Source organism: Corvus brachyrhynchos, unplaced genomic scaffold (genome assembly GCF_000691975.1).
Source record: "Corvus brachyrhynchos isolate BGI_N302 unplaced genomic scaffold, ASM69197v1 scaffold106, whole genome shotgun sequence".
Taxonomy (NCBI): domain Eukaryota; kingdom Metazoa; phylum Chordata; class Aves; order Passeriformes; family Corvidae; genus Corvus; species Corvus brachyrhynchos.
In genome coordinates this window covers 2,470,449-2,481,760 of record NW_008238834.1, presented here as the reverse complement: position 1 = coordinate 2,481,760, position 11,312 = coordinate 2,470,449, and the positions used below count along the sequence as shown (strand labels likewise).

At 41.9% G+C, this 11,312-nt stretch overlaps 1 protein-coding gene across 1 annotated transcript in view; it reads left to right on the top strand.

Annotated features, from left to right (window-relative positions):
• Positions 1-11,312, top strand: part of GATA6 (GATA binding protein 6) — an 18,191-nt gene that overhangs the window by 5,037 nt on the left and 1,842 nt on the right. Inside the window, exons 3-5 of the mRNA XM_017738229.1 lie at positions 2,575-2,700; positions 4,021-4,108; positions 4,256-4,362. Coding sequence (XP_017593718.1) covers positions 2,575-2,700; positions 4,021-4,108; positions 4,256-4,362 — 321 coding nt within the window. The remainder of the gene's footprint in view (positions 1-2,574; positions 2,701-4,020; positions 4,109-4,255; positions 4,363-11,312) is intronic.

Below are 11,312 nucleotides of genomic sequence, written 5' to 3'. Positions count from 1 at the left end.
TGAGCCGTAATAAATCACACCAGTGAAATCCAAGCTGATGTTTGGACCCTTGTGTATGGAGACAGTGCATCAAACCCATCAGCCTTTCAAGCCCCTTTCAATCATGCCAGCTGCTTCACTCCATGCCTGTTTTCCTGGGGTTAAAACACCTACTGTTCTTTATTTCACAACCGTTTGAGTTTAGTGCCCTTACAGGAGAGAGGGGGAACAAGACCCAAACGCGATGATCAGAACAGACAGTAAGCGCTTGGGAACCAACCCACCTCTGCTTAAAGACCTTTCTTTAAGCCAAAGAGTTCATTTAACTCTAAGACAGAGGTTTATTACTGCTAGGTGCCTGTTTTTTCTAGCTGGTCATCCAGTAAGTTTCATGACACAAGGTGTTAATCTCATTAGCGGGGACAGACCCAGCAGCGGTGGGGCCAGATCTGCCGATTGTCTCAAGCGTCAGAGCCCGACTGGCTGCGGCACCCTGGCCCGAGGCAGATTTCAAGTAGCTGACACCCAGTTCTAGCTTTTTGGTGTCCTTTTTCTTCTTCTTTTCTTTTTTTTTCTTTTTTTTTTTTTTTTTGAGGGAGGGGTAGGGGTGAGAAGACTAAAGCAGAGTCAAACTACAGCCCGATTTCAGTCTGACACTTCAGCGAAATAGCTCTGAAATAGTTCTGTGTAACAATCCCTACCGACTACCCGGGCCATAACTATAAATCAACCATGACTGTGTGTTCATACAGTTGGAAATATGTAGGTGAGAAGGGAAAATGTTTTGAAAACGCTAAACATGTTTAGATTGCCCCAAAGTTTCTGATAAAATTCCTGCATCAGAAAAGTCATTTTAGCTTCAAAACATGCCAAAACTCCATGTCTGTTTAGATACAGGAATGAGCAAAAGCTATTGAAATAAAATGTATGAAGGCTTAGACCAGTCTGCATAGGAAAGAGAAAAGATTTAACGGAGTGAAACAGCTGACAGCATTTCACTTGTAGAGAAAGAAAATTAAGCATATGTGTTACGACCAGCTTTCTTTTACTCAGTGTGATCACGTAAAACACGTATTGAGTCGAGGGCGCAATTTGAGTGCTGTGTGCGTACATATTTAATAACTAGGCCAGAAATTCTGTTTCTATGAGACTTGGATTTTTAAGATTAAAAATTGTATCTGTGTACTTCAACCTATATTACACTTGGCTGGGTGATTTGCTTTTTTTTTTCCTGCACAGTTAATAATAGATTACTGATTCAAGATTACAAAATTTATATTTAATCTGGAGCCCTTTCTGAGCTGTGGTGTAAAATGACAGCTTACTGCTAAAGACACTCAAACATAATATTTAAGAAACTCAGTTATCACTCTGGAAAATTCTTCATTCTCAAAACTTTTTTTATTGGTTTCCCCAGTGGCAGGCAGCCCTGTGGTATCAAAGGTGACCCAGTTACGTCTAACAACCCAGCAGTAAATGATTCAAGAGGAAGGGCATTGTACCCTTAAGTTAGTAATTTCAGTTATGGGCACTTTATAGTCAGAATAAGATTAATGCAATCCTCTAAAACTGCCTTCCCCGTGTAAACTTGTTCAGCTGCCAGACACAGAGCTAGGCACATATTTTTTTATATTTTTTTGACAATGCGATACTTTGAAAAAGACTAGATTTATGATGTAGCTGGAATTCTTTGCTTGTGATGAACGTAAAAGAGATCACTTGTTACAGGGACTTTTATAACCCATTCACCTTCATTTCACATGTTTATGAGGACTGCCTTCACTTATGATATACAGCCCGTGGCCATAAAGCTCTGGGTTGTACGGTTATTTCTGATACAGAGTTGCTTCATCTTGGCTCCAAACTCCACGGAAGAGTGTCATAAATGGCTTGTTTGCAGTGGGAACCTTGTTGTCACCCACCAGCTTTTCTGCTGGCTGAGGAGAGGCTCTGCTGTGTAAAACATGCTCCCAAGGCATGTTGTTTTTTGTATGAGGATATTAATGGGTGATGATAAAAAGATCTTTTTATGAAAGTAATGCTCTTGTATGTGTTACCCCTGGGATGCCCAGCAAAGTTTTCCCCAGATGTGGTGCCGCCGAGGGCAGGCGATTAAAGTGGCTGATTTTTCCGATGAGTCAGGAGTATCAATGGCAGGATCAGAGCTGTCTCTTCACCCACCATACAGGACAGAGGGCATTGAACTGGCTGGAGAGGTGGCACAGGAGTGATGTTCCTTCTCTTCAGCTCAATGGAGCTGTAGTGGAGATATTTCCTAGCTGTCCTGCCGGGAAAAGAAGCAGTACCTGGTGGTCTGAACAGACTTCTCTGGGTCAGCAGTTCCAAAATGGGAATTTTGCCTCTGCTGCAACAGCCCAGGGTTGCAAGACTCTCAGTACCTCTTCACACCATCGTTCCACTCTCCGATATGAGGATAATTCTGTTCTAATTCTGGGGCGTTGCTGGCAGATACTATAAAAAAAAGCTCCTACCATCCTCGCCATGTGTTAAAGGACTTTTTATGAACCATGAAGACATAAATCATTTGCTCCTGCCCACCTGTTTATGCCTGTGTTTGCCTGTGCTTGCCTCCAGCCCTCATCGCGGCGGATGGGCTTGTCCTGTGCCAACTGCCACACTACGACCACCACCCTGTGGCGCAGGAACGCCGAGGGGGAGCCCGTCTGCAATGCCTGTGGCCTCTACATGAAGCTCCATGGGGTAAGTGGTTGCTTTGCCAAGGGACATCCCCTGCCAGCTCTGATGCTGCTTTTGGGAAGGGGTGGTCCTCAAAAAAACGACGAATGAAATGCATAAAATAACAGAAAAATGTGTGATGTTAGAAAATGCACCATTTTAGCTTGTTATGCTTTTGACAGGTTATGTGTTTGCCACTGTCACTCTCTCAACAGATTTGTATAAAGAAACCACTTCTGGATGAGCAGCAGAGGTAGTTTTGCCACTGGGATTTAAACCAGCTCTTCAGTGGGGGAAAAAATCCCTAGGCCTTTAATGAGATAATTTTTCATGGACAGACATGGCCATGCCAGCAAAACTTCAAGTGTAATTCAAGCCATAGCTGTGCCAGCAAAACTTTAAATGCTATTTCAGCCTTTGTCAGGCAGTAATAGAGTAAGAAAAAACTCTGTCCTGAATGTGATGGAGCATATTTTGGGTGAGACCCTTGTGGACTGAGTTACAGTCAAGCATAAATGTTTGAAGAGCAAGGGCATTAGGAACGATTGAGAAGTGGTCTAGGCTTCAATAAAATGTAAATTATGTCACAGGTTTAAATATTGTAATGCTAGAAAACACATGAATTGTCTTTCCCCAAACTGGTGTTATCATGAAGTTAAAATATATTTTAAGCCAATGTTTTTGTGTAGTGATTTTCATTGTGATGAACACAAAGATGATTTTTGAGCACATTTAAATATAATTTTATTCATATAAATATAAATTTAGATACCATAAAGCTGTGTTATGGGCAGAACTGCTTATAGGAACAAATACTAAGTCAATTCTTCTATTCTAAAGCTTCTGTCCTAAGACACTTACTCGTGATGATCTGGTTTGCATAGCTGGTCCACAGGATGAATAGGATTTTATTTTCTCATATACATTCTCTCTTTCCAGAATCAGGCGCTGGAGATAATTCCTAATTGACTGGAATAAGGAATCAAGGACCAGATATACCCCATCCAATTTAATTTCTTATGACTTATTGCCAAATGATGCTGGTTTTCCCTAATTCTGTGCTGTTTTCCTGTGAATTGACAGAGGGGTTGAAAAAACTGTCAAGTTTTCATCAAGAAAAAAACTTCCTAATTTCTTAATTCAGCTAAAACTCCCCTTGAATCAAGCTACTGTTTTTCCCAAATAAAATGCAAACATTTTTAGAATTAGTACTGTGACACAGAAAAAATTGACTTGCTATACAGACATTTTCAACATCACATCTGATCTTGTAGTATATTTTGATTTTTGGTATTAGAGTACATATGCAACTCTGTGATTGGTGTGGAAATTTAATTTTTTCAGGTTCCTCGGCCCCTTGCTATGAAAAAAGAAGGAATTCAGACGAGGAAGCGAAAACCTAAGAATATAAATAAATCAAAGGCATGCTCTGGTAAATATAAAATATAAGAAAGTGTAGCTGCAATAGTTTGTAGTTGTTACTGTTCTTTTTTTTTTTTTTTTCTTTTTTTTTTTTTTTTTTTTCCTTCTTCTCTGTCTGGAAAATATTTCTTTTTAATGCCAGTTCCCAATTTTCCAGGTAACAGTACTACTGCAGTTCCCATGACTCCGACATCCACATCTTCTACTAACTCAGATGACTGTAGCAAAACTGCTTCTCCCAGTGCACAGACTGCAGCCTCTGGGGTAAGTGTCCGTATCCGCAAGCAGGCTGATCACTGGGCAATGTTATCACAGCTTTTATCTTATCTAGCAGAACAATAATCTAAACAAACTTTCCAGTTTTGTTAGCTGATACTAGAACAAGATTTTCGGAGGATATTACACATAGCTATAAACAGAACGACAAGCTGAAGTACTTTGCAAACCTTCTTGATTAAGATCTATATAATTTTTATGATTGTTACCCATATCTTAACCCCATATGTTTTATTTTTGAATATTCAGGTTCTTTCATTTCAAAGGTTTTCTTTTGGACAGAGGACAATAAAATATGCCCAACTGATCCTTTCAAGAAACAGTTGTGCATGTACCTCTTTTTTTTGGTAAATGATCTGATAAGATTTATAATTCAAGGCACTGCTGGTTTATGTGTGTGTATATATGTATATGTATATATATGTATATACATTTTTGTGCAACTGGTAAAACCCAGCAAAATGTTATCCTACTGTACGAAGTAAATCATAAAGGCTTTTGTTTTAAGCTAAAATGTGCAGTTAAACCCTGATCCAAACCCAGCTGAAACCAGGCTGGAGCATCCTGCTGATTGCAGTGTACAGAGGGTTCAGCCCTCTGCTCGCAGAAGGTTCTTCAGGGGCCAGATGCCCAGCATCTGGCAGCACCAAGCTCCAGAGGAGCACTCGAGGAGTGCTAATCATCTCCTGCTTTAGTTTTGATCCTTATTTTACATCATGTACTTCAACCATCTCAAACTTCCTTTCTTCACTCAGTTAGCATGTGTGATAAATACTACTGCTAAAGTTTAAGGTAGATTAATTTCTAATGCCTTGGCTGTACTTATCCATATCCACACTCACTTCTCGGCCTTTTGTGTCCCTTAATCTGTCACATAATTTCTTTGAGAAGATTTCCTAATGTGGCTTTCTTTAGTCCTTTATTAATGAAAAGAAGACATTGTTTATAATAGCTATTTTTCAGTATGTCTTTGTATTCCCAACATCCAAATTCCTTTCAGTAGTTAATTTCTGATGTACAAAGTTTCATTGTACAAGGGGAGGCAAAACCCATTTTTTAGCAAATGTGATTGTTTGTGGACTGACAGGGCCACCCAATTTCAGAGGCACTGGGTTTTGGGTTTGGGTCCTGTGAGACTAGGATATTACTAAACGGGCTTGTCTTTGACATGAGAAAACCCTGTCAATCCAGTAAAATAAACAGATCACATCAAAAGAAACCCTAACTAAAAAGTGAACTCTTGCAGTTACGGAATTGGGTTTCAGACTCCCCTGGTGAACTGCTATGCACTGTTTTAGGCTCTCCCTTAATATTTGCAAAGGAAAAAACATAGCCAGCTTTTCCTTACATTTTCCTTGCCTTACCTTAAGCAGTACTAGTGATCCTGAGCAGTGTGGTGAGCTATATGTAATGGATAGAAACAGAAGCACAATCCTGGCTGAGACTGAGGTGGCACAGCCGTGTGCTGCTTGGGGAAGAAGAGGCCATATAGACAAGATCTCATTTCCACTATGCTGCTGCCTTCTTGCATGGCTAAAACCTGACTTCCTTTCTGTAGTATTTCTCCCTAGAAGGGCACATCAAACACGTTATTAATAATCTTTATATTATAATTTTAGTAGTACCATTTTTAATATGATTTTGCCAGATGGAGTTGTGTGCGTACCAGAGGAGAGTGGTGTAAGGGCATGGATTGTGCGCTAAAAGACTCCTTGAGAGCTGTTAGCAAGTAAGAGCAACTCCCAGGAGGGACCCTGAGGCTGCTCTTAGTTACATGATGGCATCCCCAGTGCCAGGACTTCAGTTCTCCCTGATTTTTCCATAGTAGATCAGACTGGGAGAGGACACCTGCACAACAGCTGAGAAAATCTATCCCCTTATATCGAGCAGGCAGCATGGTAACATCTGCACAGCCTTTCCCATGATTTGATCAGATGTGCCTCGCATATGCAAAGCACTTGCAAATACCCCCTTGTGAAAAATTTCAATGAAAGGGAAGTGATGGAGAGAGGCTGTGACATGCGCTGAGGAGAGGAAGTTGCAGCAGCAACCAGACCTGTGGGCATCCCTCTGACTCCATCCCAAATTATGTGAAGGGCTTACTGATCTCCCACCCCTGTGGCCCAGTCCCAGATGCATGTAAATGAAAAGAGGATTTGCAGGGGAGCAGTTGTCAGGACATGTCATGGGCATGGTCTCATCCTTCACTCAGGCTCCTGTCTTTGCCCAAGCATCTGTAATTCAAAGGCATGGGGACTCGAGAGACTGCAGGTTTAAAGTAGAAAGTGGTGGCTCTTAAGACTGGCTCCCCTTGTCCCAGACATCATTTGGGAACATGATCACTAGCAGCAAAGGATGCAAAATAATTTCTAAAGGGTCTAAATCCTGTAGAAGGGACTGGGCACTCATAAAGCCCATTTAGGGTGTGGTGAGTGAAGGGATGTCAGCATTTTAGAGCAAGACAGCCTGTAACCTGATTACATGCTGAAGCAAAGATACTCTACTAGACTTCCGTTTTCCTTGATTACTTTTTCTTTTTTCTTTTGATTTGATCCATTGATAGATCAAAGGTTTGTAATTATTTCTAAAATAGTCAATGGCTTTGCACAAAGAGAATAAACTTCTCCAGCTCATGTCAGGGGTTAAAAAACCAAACCCTCAGGTGGATGAATCCAGGCTCTGTAATCTTTGGTCACTTAAAAAGACTGGTGTTGATTCCTGACAGTGGTGCTGGTGATGTTGCCAAAACACAGGCACCTGCTTGAGAAGTGAACCTGGCTTGTTCGCCGTGCATTGCACAACAGGCACGGCAACTTGTTTTTGTTTTCCTCTGTTTTTGCTTCTCTAGCCTTTATTCTGTGAAGAGGGGGAAAATGCCAAATTGACATTAGGCAGAGAAATCTGATGACGTTTTAGAAACTGTTGTGTGAAATTCACAGCAATGTTGTTGCTAAATGAAACAGAGAAAATGAATTCCTCTACTGGTACAAAAGCAATTTATTATGCCTTTTGTGGGAGGCTGCCAAAAAAGTTTACAGTTATGTAGAAATCTAATGGAAATGAAATTCAGCAGAATTCATTTGTGTCAGTAACATTCACTTTTTGCCCTACCTTTCTTTATCTCTTTTAATGTAAAATAAAGAAGGAAGGGCAGAAAAAGAGGAGGGCAGCTATTACTCTTGGCAATGTCTTTGAGAACTATCCATTTCATGAAGGGAACCTTATATGATGCCAATTCTGAGACAAATTAGCAAGAACCCTAAATGTTGATTTTATGTTCTAGCTGAAGTTTAAACATTTAAGAGAGACGATTAATGAATTGCTGTGGGGGCAAAGTTGATTTCAAACATCCCAAAATGTAGAAGTGTTCGGATCGGAGCTATTTCGTTGTCCCATTGTAAAGGGGCTATTTGCCAAATTCACATCTGGATCTAGGATTCAGGCCTATTTCTGTTTTCCTAAGCAGTATAAGTACTGGGTGTCCTGTCTTACTAATATGGAAACGGTCCAGCTGCATGATATATGAAGTTGCCTTACGTCCCCATAAAAAGAAGATTTGAAGGTTTCAGACAGCCTGCATCTGCATCTATACCTGCTCTCCCTTTGATGCTGCTGAAACTGTACAGGGAAAAGCTCCACCAAATAAATTGCTAAATGAAGGGCACGGTCTGCAGTGCAAACCCATCCGTTTCCATGCAGGGGCTCCAACAAATATGATAACCAGAAGGACTTTATTCCCTTATTAGGATAAAAGGCAGTATGAAACCTGCTGTAAAATCTGCTTTTTATGGCAGGACATGGAGGCTCCTTGAGCCACAACTGATGTCAGGAAAGGCTCAGCAGCACTAGGGGAACTCTTCTTTCAGGAGACTCTCCAATGTCCTTTGCCTTCAGTTTGGAGCTTTCTCAGAAGGACCATAATTACACACCACAGAAAAACTTAGGAGGTAAAACTAGTGCTTACTTCCCTTGGAGGTTTACCTTGAGAAGTGGTTCAGGACTGGCTCTTCAGTTTTGTAGGGTGGGAAATGAGAGAGCTGACTGAGATGGCCTCGGCATGTGGTGAGCTCGCAGGAAAATGCAGTTTGAACTGTCTCCAAAACGCTGGACAGATGGGGCTGGATTAGCTGAATGGCTTCTCCTGCATTTGCTTTCATGGTTTTTTTTCTGTCAGAAGAAGATTTGTGAGCTGGTTAGAGGCGGTGTTGTTTGCTCCTGTTTAGGCAGTAAATTGGTAGGATATTCATGCTGGCTACCGGGAAATCAGCCTCCATACAGTATGTCCCAGAGTCTGGAAGAACCGGAGATTCGACCTCTTAAAACAATATCCTGATCTCCTGGATATTGAGAAGTTAAATGTCCAGGGGTCCTTCAGATTATCTGATGGAATAATTTTGTAGGTGTTGGGACAGAGTTTCCATGAGAAAGGCTCACCAGCATGTTTGGTAGGAGGTTGGTAGGACTTTCACCTGGAAAAAGAGAACACGGTGCCTCAGTCCTGGTATGAGTAAATATTTATCTAAACCAGGTGGAATAAGATCAACAGGAGGCATGAGGAACGTGGCAGCCTAAAATACCAAATAGCGTGGCAGACAGGGCAGTATGCTGAGAGATCTGATACTCTAGACTCTAGTTTAAATCTTTCTTGGTCTCCTACCTCTTCTGCGTCAGTCCTCACTCCTGGACAAAATGGGATGCTACTTCCTTCTCCCCGCTCAGTTTCATACGTTGTGTTTTTTTCTTTGAGTCGTTTTCTTTGCTCTGTGTACATGTATCCATTAAGTGAGCTTTTCATTTTTATATTAAACAGAAGGAAGCAATCCAGCTTTTTTGTTTCACTGGGGAAAAGCAAAGAAAAAGTATTTTTGCTTCTATCCCAAAATTCTATATGCATATGGACACATACCTTTTGCTTGGTTTTGTTTCAGTGCCAAAGCAATAAAGCCAGTTATTCATACAGCCCTTGACAGCAGTGGGTCATCAGTTTTCCAAGCCATGCTGGAAGTTGCCTCCCTTAGGAAATTAATGAAGTATTAACCACAGATTTATGTTGCTATAATACAAAGGAGAGATTAGAAGATATGTAAACTTACACATCTGCAGTATAAACAAAGGGATCAATTGGACTAGCAAGAAATGACAACTTTGTGTGCTAAGAGGGTCGTTACATCAGTAAAAAAAGCTGTCATTTTGTAGTGCCAAGACTTGCTCTTCGGATTCCAGGGAGTGACAGTATTGGGAAAACGTGCTCTTTGTGGAGATGGGAGTTATTGCAGGGAGGCTGAGGCTGGAAAAATTAAGGACTGCACCAGTTTGCCACAACACTCCATATGTGAAAGAAGTCTTTGCAAGTTTATTTTAACTGACTGTGGGTATCATTTAAGTGTTGCGAAAGTAAATGAGGCTAACTGAGGAGGAAGAGAGTCTCAGCTGAGACTCAGATTATTGCAGACTTCAGTGTAATGTCCAAAATTCATGGAGCAGTTTAAACGTGTTAAGTGGATAGAGCAAAGGTCTATCTGATAGACCAAAGGTCTAGATCAAGGCCCTTCGCTGTCCTTGCCCAGAACATTTCCCTCTTGGCTGTGGAGGTGTGGGGGAAGGCCAGAGGGGAAAGTGTCCATCCCCTGTCCCTGCTCTCTGTGGTGGGCCGCCGGTTCTGGGAAGAAAGCAGGCATTTTTCAGCCAGAGCTGCTGCTGCTGTTCCCTGAGTACTGGCCAGGACAGCCTGAGCAGCCTGGTTTTGATCCTGGAGCAAGCTTTAGTGGGGGTAAAATCACCTCTAAGGTGCTGACAGCAGGTTTGGGTACGATCTAGTTGTCTCTGTGGCTCTGGCAGAGGTCTTCCTCTATACATGGTGGGTTGGTCCTCTACAGAAAGGCCACCTCTATACATACAACCTGCCTGGGGGCTGACTCATGACCAGCTCCTCCTGGTTTGGGTAAAAAGAAGAACCTTTGCAGATACAAACACAACCTCCCTGTTTGTTTGGGAGGCAGGCTCTTCCCAGTGGGCTTCATTCATTTTTTCCTCTGCAAGCTGACCTTCAGCTGATTATCTATGCTATTATCAGATTTCACCAATAAAAATAAAGGCATTACCTTTTTATTGATAGAGCCAGTAGTTGTGAATTAGGCCTCATTGATTTCATCAGCATTGTTCAGCTTATTTATTTCAGCTGAAAAAAGTCCTCTAATAACTAAGTGCGACTTCTGTCATCTTTCATCCCTTAAAGCTGAAAAAGTAAGTGCAAAGGTAGGGAGGCTCAGGAACAGAACTGTGATTCCGTCACGTCCTTTTCATGAGCTAAAGTTTGTTTTCTATGTCTCACTCTGGGAGCTGCCCAAGCTGCCTGGATTTGTCATGACATTACCGGGGTGGGGTTTCCAGGCCCGGCAGTCCTGCCCCGGTCCTGCCCGTCCTGGCTCAACAGAGCCAGAATCCGGCCTTGGACAGGCAGGGATGGGCAGTCTTCAAACAGGACATGCCTCCCTGTCCTCCCTTCTGGGGTGCCCAAGGGAGGGGTACCTGATAACCCCATGTGGAAACTGTGGGTCCCTGCACCCCACCTCTGTGTAGGGCTGAATCAGGAAAAGGTGAATTACACTTTCCAAGCCCGGAAAAAACAGGCAGTGATAAGATATTTGCCTACCAGAGCAGCAGTGGCAAATATGGGTAAATGGGAACCTTTGAAAGCAGCTCCTAGTATTTTTAGCTCAGGTTGAGCAAACACTGCTCCACACTAATTTAAACTCTTCTTCCACTGTGGGGAGGTGAAGCTGTTAAAAATTATGTCTTTTGTGCTAACAGAAATCTGTTTGAGGTATTAGAAATTAAAAGAAGGCTTTGAAAAGCTAGGCTGATGCAAGAGCAAAACTGTACACAAAGGTTAGCATGGAACCTGTCTCACTGAATTCTTCATGCACAGTCACAGGGAA